The 13575-nt window shown below is 31.7% G+C and overlaps 1 protein-coding gene across 2 annotated transcripts in view; it reads left to right on the forward strand.

Moving 5' to 3' along the window:
• Positions 1-2809: 2809 nt before the first annotated feature.
• The window catches only part of LOC114343502 (proteolipid protein DM beta), a 36141-nt gene continuing 25375 nt past the window's right edge, over positions 2810-13575 (forward strand). The window contains exons 1-2 of one of the 2 annotated variants that reach the window (XM_028294346.2): positions 2810-3148; positions 5933-6089. In XM_028294346.2, the coding sequence (XP_028150147.1) occupies positions 3145-3148; positions 5933-6089 (161 nt within the window). In that variant the 5' untranslated portion in view covers positions 2810-3144. Of the gene's footprint in view, positions 3149-3255; positions 3470-5932; positions 6090-13575 lie in introns of those variants that run through there. The other variant, XM_028294340.2, reaches the window with a different exon arrangement.

Below are 13575 nucleotides of genomic sequence, written 5' to 3' on the forward strand. Positions count from 1 at the left end.
AAAATGTGACTTTTCATTATTGCCATGTTTATAATAAACATGGCAATAATGAAAAGTCACATTCTAATGTTTTGACAGTTCTCTTACATCAAAAATTTTGACGTTTATTTATAATAAACATGGCAATAATGAAAAGTCACATTCTAATGTTTTGACAGTTCTCTTACGTCAAAAATTTTGACCTACGTAATATCGCTTTTGTAGTAAAAATACTATACATAAATATTTGTATGCATTTTTATTAAAAACATTTACAAGAAAAATAATTTCTCTTAGAGAAAGTGCTGTTCCAAAAATATTTCCAGAACTTTCAAAATATTTACCAAAGCAAGAAGATGGTGATAATACGAAAAGACCCACGAAGAGGAGGTAATTAATTATAAATAGCGGACAACAATAACAAGACCAATGACCAAAGTTATTTAATAGTGGACTTTTGTAGTTTGAGTGACAATTTTATTTTAAGTGTTATTATCTAGTGAACTGAAGTTACATTAAAACAAAGTGCACAAAAAAAGAAAAATATTTTTGAAATTGTGGACCGTGACGTCGAATAAATGTCAAATAAAAGCAATGTGATTGATATGACTAACAAGTAACAAGGATTGTGTCTTTAGAAAAAATGTGCAGATAGCAGATGATTGTTAAAATAAAATAAAATTAAAAACGATTACACAAATCACGTGTATAAACCATAGAGGTATATATTAACATAGAGTGAGCCTACTTTCCGCGCTTCCTGACGACAAGATCTCATGGACTGGTTTGAGGCATCTCTTTCTAACACATTGTATCGAGAATCTGTGATGACATTCAGTATGAGTATAGTCACGGAAGGGAAGGACAACTATAGCAGCTTTACTATGCGTAAGAGTGAAACAGCACTAATCCAAATAAAAAAGATGGTGTCGTCAGCTCTCTCTGAATGACACTCTCTCTATGCTAATATATAACTCTATGGTATAAACAATTCACAGACGTCAAACTTTTACTTTGTTTGGAAACCTTTTTGACGTTTGACGTCACACGGTCCATTTGTCTATAAATTGGCCTTCTATTTGACAGCTTGACAGTGTCGCCACATCTAATACGACGGTAGTTCAAATGGTTCAAATATAGACGGCCATGACCCAAAATTCACTTTATTTAATACTTTTTGAAATGTATTTTTTGTTGCATAAGTTAAATCAATAATATCATATTATATTTAAATATTCAAACTTAAATATTCATTTACAATGAATAACGTTGAAACTATATTGCAGTTAATTTAAACTCTTTAAATAAGTGCTTCATAATAGACGGAGAGGCAGCGCTGAAAAATCTCTTTGAATTTACTAAAGCTAAATTTTTCACAGTTGATTACTGTGATTGTGTAGAGAAACATACTGCGGTCGGTCAAGCGAAACGTAGAACAGGGTTACTGAGAGGGTATCAAAGTTGCTTTCCTACGAAGGTAATTAAATCCATTTACTAAGGCTGAAAATCAGTACACACATTCTAAATTGAATATAAATAGAAGTCATTATAGTCGGTCAGCTGTATGACGGGACAGAGCCGGTCGGTCGGCCCCAATGAATATACAGAGTTATTTACTATATTTTGACCCCCTTGTAAACTGCTTTATTTACAGAATTAGAAAAAAATGTAAAGTACAAAAGTTATTCGATTTTTTAATTATGATTTTTTGACATATATATCGTACTAGTGACGTCATCCATCTGGGCGTGATGACGTAATCGACTATTTTTTTAAATGGGAATAGGGGTCGTGTGCTAGCTCATTTGAAAGGTTATTCAATTCTCTATACAGTACTATAAACATTAAGATCATTATTTATACAGGGTGTCCAAAAAAAAAATTTTTAATTATTAATTAAACAATTAATTTAATTAAATTTTTTTTTACACCCTGTATAATTAATCATGTTAATGTTTATATTACTGAATAGGGAAATAACCTTTCAAATGAGCTAGTACTCGACACCTATTCCCATTTAAAAAATAGTCGATTACGTCATCACGCCCAAATGGATGACGTCACTAGTACGATATATATGTCAAAAAATCATAATTTAAAAATCCAATATCTTTTGTATTTTACATCTTTTTTTAATTCTGTAAATAAAGCACTTTACAAGGGGGTCAAAATATAATGAATGATCCTGTACATTCACTGGGGCCGACGGACCGGCTCTGTCCCGTCATACAGCTGGCTGACCGACTATAATAACTTTTATTTATATTTAATTTAGAATGTGTGTACCGATTTTCAACCTTAGTAAATGGATTTAATTACCTTCGCAGGAAAGCAACTTTGATACCCTCTCACGTAGGGAAACTGTTCTACGTTTTGCTTGACCGACCGCAGTATATGTTTATCTACACTCTACACAATCACAGTAATCAACTGTGAAAAATCTAGCTTTAGTAAATTCAAAGAGATTTTTCAACGCTGCCTCTTGGACTATAATAATTGTCAAAATTCAATACTGTTACTGATTTAATTTGAAGAAATCCGCAACAATACAAATATAAACTATTTCAAAATATAATTAAACTGCATTTCTCATTTATATTTACGATAGGAAAAGAATATTATTTTAATTGAATATAACATGTACTCTATTTTATTGTTCAGTACAATTTAATCGTATTTTTTTTGTTTAACACATTTTACATAATTTTAAATTAGATATATATTAAAAAATTGAATCATCTCAAATGAAATATTACTCATAAATCCTTCTCAAATTCCTTATGAGACGACAATGAAAACTTTCCCTTTTCTAAGTTGTTACGTCCCATCTTTAACAGAGCAAAAATATTCTTCCGTTATCAAACCTTTTCTCTTCTTTAATGCGATAGTAACAGAGAAAGATATAGTGGTGCAACTGATAGTTGATAGTTGTTCTTGCAATCTTTGTAACAGATAACAGAAACTTTGTTGTTACGCAAAGTTGAATACCCTACCACTCTTCTTTTGCTCATTCATTATGTTATTTGTGGTTTGTCTTAATTATTTAGAAAATTTTGTCGATTGATTAGTCATTCATTATGTGAATTCCAAGATATTGTAACAATTTTTTAAATACAAGAAAGTGTTATAACTTAAAACGACAAAATAAGCAAGGACTGATTCAAAATGGGTAAGTATTTTGGCAACTGAATAATGTTTACTAAGAAAAATTGAATTTGTTGTAACCTTTATCTTATCACCTACCTGTATGTTATTAATAAGATAAGATTTAATATGTATCACTCTCATTAATCCAACTATTAGTCATGAATTGAATATCATAACCCAATAGTTGCAATGGCTAGACAAAGGCAATATAACCAGAATTTTGAAATGCAACAAAGAGGATTATTAGAAACTAATTTAGATAGAGAAATATCAGCATCAAAAGTTAGTGTATATTCTGTCCAGTCAATTCTTGAATCAGATGTGGATGAAGATAACTTCAGAAGTAAGATTGTAAATATGTCAATGTGTGATTAATATTGTTGAAAATCTGGAATTATTATTGTCTCCTTCCTGCTTTCTTATAATAATCAAAATATATACAGTGGCTCCCAGCTTAAATGATACAGTTGCTCAATAAAACTATCTTGTGTCAGTGGCTCAATATTTATTTGAAAAAAATTAAGTATGGTTTGTTTAGCAGTAAATGGGTGACTGCAATTAGTGCGGTCGTAAATATTATTAAATTTATCTGACCTGGCCCATTGTTAAGACCCACCCGGACGATAAGCAACCGAGGTAGACAGAGTTGGTTTTTTGACAATTAACACTGACTAGACGGTATTCTATAATAAAGCAAAGAATCCACAAAATTTACAATAATTATGACAACAAAAATAAAAAAACAGATGTAAAATATTTTGCTTTGCCTTATATACCCGAAATTAATGTTTTCAAATAAGTTTTAAAATAAATTAAATCTATTTTAATTGCTAGTTATTTTAATTGTAGTTAACAAACATTCAAACATATTTAAATTTTACCTGAAACCGGGCCTTTTATACTACTGAAGTACCAGTACAAGTATTGACCATTGAAGTCAACCATTTACTGCTAAATGTACCATACATACTGAAATTAAATTACTATAGGTTTGTTCCAACATGACTGGAACCGTCATGTAACAATCACGTTACTATATAATTAATGTTTCATGGGAATGAAATAATATGTTCCATGGTACTGAGCAGGACGGTGATCGTTACATGGACGGTTCTCAGTCATGCTGGAACAAACCCTATGTCTTCAAAAATAGTCCAGGTCCCAGACCAAACCATGGCCGGTGAGAGAAATCCTGTCTGTATAAAGTTTAGGTGGCATACAACCGACGACAGCGTTTCTCATCGACCATGGTTTGATGTTACAGCTAAAATGATGTAGATAAGATGAAGCATTATACAACTTATCAATTAGAAATTTGTAGAGTAGGCTTTCCATTAAATTCACATTGCAGTTATTTTTATGTTTAATTCGAAATTTCACAGTATTTCACAGTTAATCAACAGATATAACAAAATTGTTTAAGAATTTGTTGCTGAACTACTATTAGTGAAAGAAATTTAATTATTTATTACTCACTATGGAAATAGATATAGCCAAAGAGACAGATCCAAAATGGTAAATAAATGTTCATCAACAGTTCATCACATTATTGAATGTTATTTTACTGAAATGAAAATAGGGTTTTCTGAGCTGCCATAAACAAAATTATTATAGCCAACACTTGATAATATAGCACAGTACATGAAGAAGAAGAAGAAAATGGAGTGAAAGTAATGCTGCAAATAATATTTTTATTGAACGTGAGGAAAGATGCATTATCAGAGAAATAGCAATTAATCCTAAAAAAAGTGCACCAAGATTGCTAGATAAAGTGGGAGACAGTTTGGAAAAAGAAAGAGTAACAGCTAGACAGATATTACAAAGTAATAATCTACATAATCAATCTGCTAGAAATAAACCTTTTATTAGTCAATAAAAATAGGCATATCAGATTGGTGTTCGCCAGGGAGCATATTGCATATTAACAAAAATATGAATATTTGGAATTCAGAAATATGTGCTGATGAAACCAAAATGACCTTATTTGTCTGATGGAATACTACAGTAAAGCATCGTGGAGGTTGTGATGATTTAGGGTGTGTGTTGTCTACAGGAATAAGTAACATGTATTTTATTGAATGTAATATCAACCAATAAATGTATTTGTATATGTTAAGGTAGCGTCTCTCCGCTAGTGGTAAAAATTTAGGTATCAATAACAATTACCAGTTTTATCAGGAAAACGATGCAAAACACATGTCATATCGGGTTCATACTTGGTGGCTTTATAATTGCTGAAATGTCATTAAAACACTAGGCCAGTCGACAGATTTGAATGTTATTGAAAATTTGTGGTTGATATTAAAAAATAAAGTAAATATTGCCACCATATCAAATAGAAATGAACTGAAAGTAAAAGCTTGGAATACAATTTCCCCAGAGTACACTAGAAAGTAGGTTAAATAAATCCCTAGACAACTACAGGCTAAAATTGATAATGAAGGAGGACATACAAAATATTAGCAACCACTTTTCAATGCTTCCAGTTTGTTTTCTTGATGAATGATCTTATTTTAAAGTTTGCATCATTTTAGCTGTGACATCAAAATCCTACATAAAATAATTAAATATTTAGGTATTGTTATTTAACTCTGGTATATTTGAAATCCAAAAAATAGCTTATGCTATTTTAAAAGACTTACAGTACCTAATTTAATTTCAGGATGTAATTTTTTTCTAATAAATATCGAGCCACTGACACAAGCTAGTTTCATTGAGTAGCTGCTGCATCATTTACGTTGTGAGCCACTGTACATTTAATATTGTTTTCCACCAATTTCATATTAAACTTGTTAATCTGTTTCAGGTTGTTTTGAAAAATGCCTCACCAGGATACCTTATGCCACCTTGATTGCAACAATAATGTGTGCTTTGGGGGTGGTTATATTTTGTGGTACTATGTACAGAGGTGCTACACTTACGGTATTGATGTATACTGAAGTTTTTAACCTGCAACTTTTTTGGTAAATATTTGTTTTTTTAGTAACTAGTTAATTATATAGGATCCCCCGAAATATATAAAATACTGTAAATAGTGCATGTAAATACTTAATTGTTATGGTTCATATTATTTGGACTTTATTTATTAGAGTATCATGTTAGATATCATTATATGATTATTGAGGATCTTCTTCATGTACACTTCGCGTCATATAAAACTGGTACACTTTTTTTCCCAATGTAAACCTGTGTTCAGACTGACAATTATCGTTCGTGAATCACTTCGTTGTTGCCATCACAGATAACGGAATTGCACTAAATCTAAATACAAAAAATAACGTTTAAAATGTATATTTCGAATTGTAATACATATATTTAAATTCCAAACTTGTTCACTGTTAAAAGTTATTCAATTTGTATTAATTTCAAATTTAATTTTTAATTTTTCCAGTGTGTTTTATTTATTCTACACAACTTAATGCAGTTTTGTCCTACAATTTACGAGAAACCAATCACACCTCTCGATTTGACATTAAACATAATAATTTAATGAATTGAATTGAAATATTTTCATAAATTATAATAAAACACGAATCAATGTATGGATACTTAATTGAGATGACGGAAAATTACCATTGTTTTAGTTTTTAGTATATTAAAAAATGCGGTCTGTCGCTCAGCCCCGTTTTTACCTAGTTTAATATAATATTTTCGTTGAACTGGTAACGTTGCCCTAGAAATTAGAATGACACTTGTGACAAGATCAACTTACACAACTTGAAAAACACGATTTTCGGTTATAAGAGTTGTACCAGTTTTTTTTGACGCGAAGTGTACCATGTCCTTTCAGAATGCTGGTTACCATCATAGCTATCTTAATTTTATCTGCTGTCATTATAAATCATGCTTGTATTAATACCATACCAATCTTGCAAGTTCTTCAACCATGATGTCCTTCTTTGTCCTGGACTGTGTTTTCCAGGAATTTTCCCTTTTATAATATTTTGTAGCAGCCTATATTTGAGACCTCTTTTTGATGCTTTTTATAATCTCAGTAGTCTTGCAGACACATTCGAGTATTGTTGAATTTCGAATCTTCTCCACCCAAGTAACTTTTAAGATTCTTCTATAGCACCACATTTCGAAAGTCTCAAGGTGATTTAGATCAATTTTATCCACAGTCGAAGACTCAACACTATAAAGTAAATTGAAAATTGAAAAAGACTGTATGACTTGTACACACTTCTAAGTAGGTCAAACCGGCAAATAGACCGGGAGATATTATACAGAAGTTCAGCCACGATTTTTTAAGTCCTGCCTTTTGCAATAGTGGAAGGGTAGACGAGGTACTTACAATTTGTGGAAATATCCACAAATTTCCTGTGACATTTTCCTGTAAAAATTAGATTTTCCCAAAAAATAAAAATAGGATTTTGCGATGAATTTCTGAGTCTTGCCATATCCGTAGAATGACAGGATACTATGGATTTTATGAAGACAATTTTTTGGGCAGGAGGGTTGCAAACGGGCTAACGGAGTATATATGTATACAAACATGTAAGGAAAATAATGAAATTTTCATGATTTTCTGGGTCCTGCCAACTAAATAAATTAAACATATTTACATATTTCAAAATGATCAAAAAAAAATGTTGGCATGACGTCTCCTACTGTTTAAGTATACTTGTCCCTTGGAAAATTATGCGCAAAATTTTTACCCTGATTCCGTGATTTTCTGAGTCCTGCCTTTAAAAAGTTATAATACTCAAATGCAATCAATACTTTTTCGGTACTCGGCAGGAAGGTTAAACGGTTCTTGTAAGACGGCAGGAGTCCTAGATTTGTAAGAAAATTCGTGAAAAATTCCACGATGTTCTGAGTCATGCCATTTTGCATATGTTTCAAGAATCTTAATTTAAGTCTATTTACAAAGAGGCAGGATGGTTTTATAGTTATTTCGTATACAGGGTGGGGCATTAGTGTGACAAAGTCCAATCACTCGTTTGTCGTAAGAGATACGAAAAAAAGTTATTTAGGTAAAACGTGGGGCAAAGAGAGGATCATAATTTAAACATATTTTCTAATATACAGGGCTACCCGTATTGACAGGGTAACACAAACTTATGTTTTTTTAATGGAACACCCTGTATATAATTTTAAGATTCCTAAGATAATTTTAAGACAATTTAACACAATTCACATAATCCAAAAATGTTTCCTAGGGGAGCTAGAACTCTGTGAAGATGGCGCCTTGTAATTAGATTTTTTTTATCTCCAGAACGCTTCCATTTTGATAAACAAAAACTGGTCCGCCTTTTTATCTTCCAGAGATAAATCGATTCCATCAATTGCGAATCTCTAGTACCGGTCATAGGAGTCCGTTTTGGGTAGGACAACGGTTATTTTATCGCATAACTTTTTTGTCTTTAACTTTTAAGCATTTTTGACACTATATTATTAAATTATGAGGTATTCTAGTACTAAACCGTACTCTTGCTTAAAGTCGGTAGGATGCACCGTTTTTTTAGAAAAATCAATTTCAAAATTTTTCGTATTTTGAATTTAAGAAAAATTTGAAAAAAAAAATAAAAAAAACGGTGGATTTACCGACTTAAAGCAAGAGTAACTTTTCGTACTAGAATACCTTATAATTTAATACTCTACTGTCAAAAATGCTTAAAAATTAAAGCAAGTTATGAGATTTCGTTGATCTACCCAAGACGGACGCCTATGACGGATACTAGAAATTCACAATTGATAAAATATTCATCTCTGGAAGAGAAATAAACGTACCAGTTTTCGTTTTTCTGAATAGTTTTTTTATTATTTTTTTTTCAAATTCAAAAACCGAAAAATTTTTCAAATCGATTTTTCTAGAACACGGCATATCCTACTGACTTAAAGCAAGAGTACCTTTTAGTACAAGTATACCCCATAGTTTAATATTCCAGTGTCAAAAATGCTTAAAAGTTAAACACAGAAAAGTTATGCGATAAAATATCCGTTTCCCTACCCTAAACGGACGCCTATGACCGGTACTAAAAATTGACAAATGATGGAATCTATTTATCTCTGGAAGATAGGAAGCGTTTTCGGACGAGGTGAATTGAGTTACATTTTCTTAAAATTATCTGAGGAATCTCCGGGCTTCAATTTAGAAGAGTTTCTGGACACCCTGTATAATAGGTACAATCCCTACTATAACCAATTAATTGTAAAATTATTGATTTTCTTCCTATTACTTTTATTACGTTTACTTAGATACAAATATGATCTAATCGCTTAAAATAAATATGTTACAGTTTGGTATTAGATTTGAAAGGTGTGCAAAAATCCGAGACATTACTCAGGAAAATAATATTTAATATCGTACGATTCTTTTAACGATATAAAAATTAATTTTTATGTATTAAATATCTTTGCGGTTATCCTGCCACGATATAAACGGTTTTAGATTAGTGTTTTCTTAAACATACTTGACATGGCATGACTCAGAAAATTGTGGTGATATGAATATGTTTGTATAACAACCTGCAATAATTTTACTGACTTAAAATTTTATTTTTTATACGAAATAACTACACAACCATCCTGCCTCTTTGTAAATAGCTTTATATTAACATTCTTGAGATATGTCCAAAATGGCATGACTCAGAAAATCGTGTAACTTTCCACGAATTTTCTTACACATTTTTTAACTATGTATAGTAAAAAAGGTGTAACTAAACATCCTGCCATTTTAAATAATGTCTACTTAAATTATTTATTTTATAATAAAATTAATTTTATGACTCAGAAAATCACGGAACCAGGGTGAAAATTTTCCACAGAATTTTCCAAGGTGCAGTTAAACATTAGGAGACGTCATGCCAACATTTTTTTCGATAATTTTCAAATAATTATGTTTAATTTATTAAGTTGACAGGACTCAGAAAATTATGAAAATTTCATTATTTTCATTACATGTTCGTATATCCATATACTCCCTTAGTCCTTTTGCAACCCTCCTGCCCAAAAAATTTTCTTCATAAAATTGATAGTATCCTGTCATTCTATTGATATGGCAGGACTCAGAAATTCATCGCAACTCCCCATTTTTTTCCTCATGGAAAATCTAATTTTCACAGGAAAATGTCACAGGAAACCCGTGGATTTTTCCATAAATTGTAAGTACCTTTTCTAACCTTCCAGTATTGCAAAGGGCAGGACTTAGAAAATCGTGGTTGAAGTTCTGTTAATATCTCCCGGTTTAAAACAGGTGTCTGTTCTCAAAGAAATTGAAAGTGTGTAAAAAATTTTTAATAATCAGCTAAGTACTTTCAACACATTACGTGCCATCATCAGAGCTTCGTCCTATTATAAATCCTTCATAGAAGAGCAATTGTTAAAAATCACATAAAAAATCATGGACACTGTTTGCCGGTTTGACCTACTATAAAGTAAGACCAAGAACAAGTAGCAGCAAAGTAGGCAGATCCTCAATGCCAATTTTAGGTCTCTGTTACATAATACCTTGGACATCCTTGTAAAATTGTAAAAGCGGCTCTGGCGTGGTCTATTCTGGATCTAATTAGACTGTGTCTCTCTGCGTTACGATTTAACTAATATCTAAGGTAAACAATTTGACCAACTTGCTCAAGTTTGGTATTATTTACATAGATAGATGGTTTTATATTCTGTTGTTTACTTATTACGAGTATTTTGGTTTTATCAGTCAGTCAGTAGCCATGGCAGGAGAAGCACGTTCAAATAACACTGCCGATATCAGTAGTAATATAGTTTGCAGAAAATGTAAATCTAAAGTTGTTTCACCGGTAAAGTGTATAATATGTGATAGCTGTTATCATCCCAGTTGTGCCAAAAAACTGGAGTTACAAATTTTTGACAAAGTTTTTACTAAATGTTGTGAAAAAACCGAAGATAAAACAAACGGCGACTGTGATGACAAATTTTTCGATGCCATCGAAAACTTAGCTGCGTCGACAGAAAATAAGGTAGATATACACATCTTTAAATATATTATCAAACAAAAAGATCTCTTAATATCAGAACTAAAGGAAAAAATATTCTTATTAAATACCCAAATTGACTCATTAAAACAATTAGAAACAAAACAAGTTCCGGAAAAAACTGACTATTCTTTATTTAAAAAATCTAAACACAAAGCTGATAACAATAAACAAGTCTTCAATTCACCAGAGTCAACAATAGGCCAGGAGAAATATAAGGAAAACAATTCAATTAGCGCTAAAGATGTCAGCGAAGCCATAAACCGAGCGCAAAATATAATACCTGCATCTAGTCGAACCGAAAAGACTGGAGATGCCAACATGCAAATAAGCAGTAACATTCCTACGGATTGGCAGAAAGTGACTTACAAAAAAAGAACACCCAAAAAAAACTTATTAGTGGGTAACTATTCTGGAAATTCTAATGTAGAAGGAGTCCATCAAACAGTTGCTTTACACGTATTTAATCTGAAACCGCAAACATCTGCAGAAGACCTTCAATCATTTTTATCAAAAAACCTGCCAGAAGCCAGCTGCTCAGCTCTTCCATCTCGTCGTCCTGATATATATTCTTCTTTCAAAGTGGAAATCTCGAAAGCAAACTACAATAAGGCGTTGGATGCCTCGATTTGGCCAAACAAAGCCTGTATACGAAATTTTTTTCAATTGAGGAAAAAGAAAGAGCAAATCGAGTAGAAGTATCTATCGACAATGAAACAAAACATACGGCAATTTTTAAAATTATACAGTTAAATACAGCGTCTATTAGAAACAAACTTGAGAGGTTGGAAATTCTGCTTGACCAAGAAAATCCCATTGTCGTCAGTATTGCGGAGCACTGGTGTAAGCAGGATGAAATATCTCTAATGGTAACTCCGGGTTACGATCTTGTAACCAGTTATTGTCGACCTATCCATGAGCATGGCGGATCAGTTCTGTATGTGAAATGTGGGTATGAATATCGGATCATCAATGTGTGCCAGTTTGCTGTGGAGATGCATTATGAGTGCAGTGCGGTAAAAATAATGTTTTGTGAAAGAAAAGTTGCAGTCATCAGTATCTACAGGCCTCCCAGTGGAGACTTTTATTTGTTTTTGAAGCAGTTTTCCTATACGATTGAACTCTGTAATAGGTATGTTGACGATATTTTTATTTGTGGTGACTTAAACATTGATTATTTAGAAAATAGTTTATTTAAAATTCTTTTTAACGATGTTCTAATGAGCTACAATCTTAGCATAACCTCTATGGTTCCCACAAGGGTAGCGACAAATTGTTTGAACCAAACTTCTATCAGTAAGATTGACTATATTATAACCAATACAGCTAATATACTTCAATGCAATTCTAATGTTTTTGAAGCGCATTTAAGTGACCATAGAGCAATCAGTTTGGAATTTGTAGTAGACATTAATAGTAGCTGTACTAAATCCAATGACCAGCCTAATTATAAATATTTTAGAGACTTGTCTGACAACAACCTTAAACAAATTTCTTCTGTGCTATCTGTAACTGACTTTGACGATATTTATTTAACCGATAATGTTGATAAATCCGTTGAAAATTTTATAAGTAGTTTAATATATGTATTAGATTATTGCTGTCTAGTAAAACGGTATAATATCAGTAAGCAGACTTGCAACAAAAAATGGATTACTCCGGAAGTTAAGCAGTCTAGTGTTCATTTAAAAAATGCTTACTGGCTTAATAAAGAACTAAAAGATGCCAATTCTCTTGCAAATTATAACAAAATTAACAAAGACCACGCGGAACTATTACAAAAATCTAAATTAAAATTCCATGATCAATTGATAAATAATTTAAGTAATAAAAATAAAACTGTATGTAATCTTGTTAACAAGGAAACTGGCAGGAAATCTATCCAAAAAAAACATAGCATTAAATATAGATGGTGAAAGTTGTACTGATTCTAAGCAGTTGTCTGAAGTTTTTTGTGATTATTTTGCTACAGTAACCGAAGAGAAACTGTCAAATCATTTTGGGAATTCTCGATCTAATAGTTGCACATCTTCTACTATTCTTAAAAACAGTTTCTTCTTTAGACCTGTTGTTGGTAACGAGGTAATGAATGTGATCAATAATTTAAAAAATAAAAAAAGCACTGGACTTGATTCGGAAAGACGATCCGGAAGACATTTCAAATTATAGACCTATTTCCTTATTGTGTGTACTTTCCAAAGTATTTGAGAGAATTGTGTATAACCGTATGTCTGAGTTTTTGGGTAGATTTAAAATTGTAAGTGATTGTCAACATGGCTTCCGTACCGGTAGATCCACTCAGTCTGCTGCCTGCAGATTTTGTGAAAGGGTCTACAGATCTTTGGATGCAGGTGAATATGTGGCAGGTCTCTTTTTTGATCTAACCCGTGCCTTTGATTGTCTTGATAGTCGTTTTGTTAGCAATAAACTGTATAATATTGGTTTTAGAGGCATATTTTTAGATTGGCTAATCAATTATTTATCAGATAGGATAATTTCT

Source organism: Diabrotica virgifera, chromosome 5 (genome assembly GCF_917563875.1).
Source record: "Diabrotica virgifera virgifera chromosome 5, PGI_DIABVI_V3a".
NCBI classification, from domain to species: domain Eukaryota; kingdom Metazoa; phylum Arthropoda; class Insecta; order Coleoptera; family Chrysomelidae; genus Diabrotica; species Diabrotica virgifera.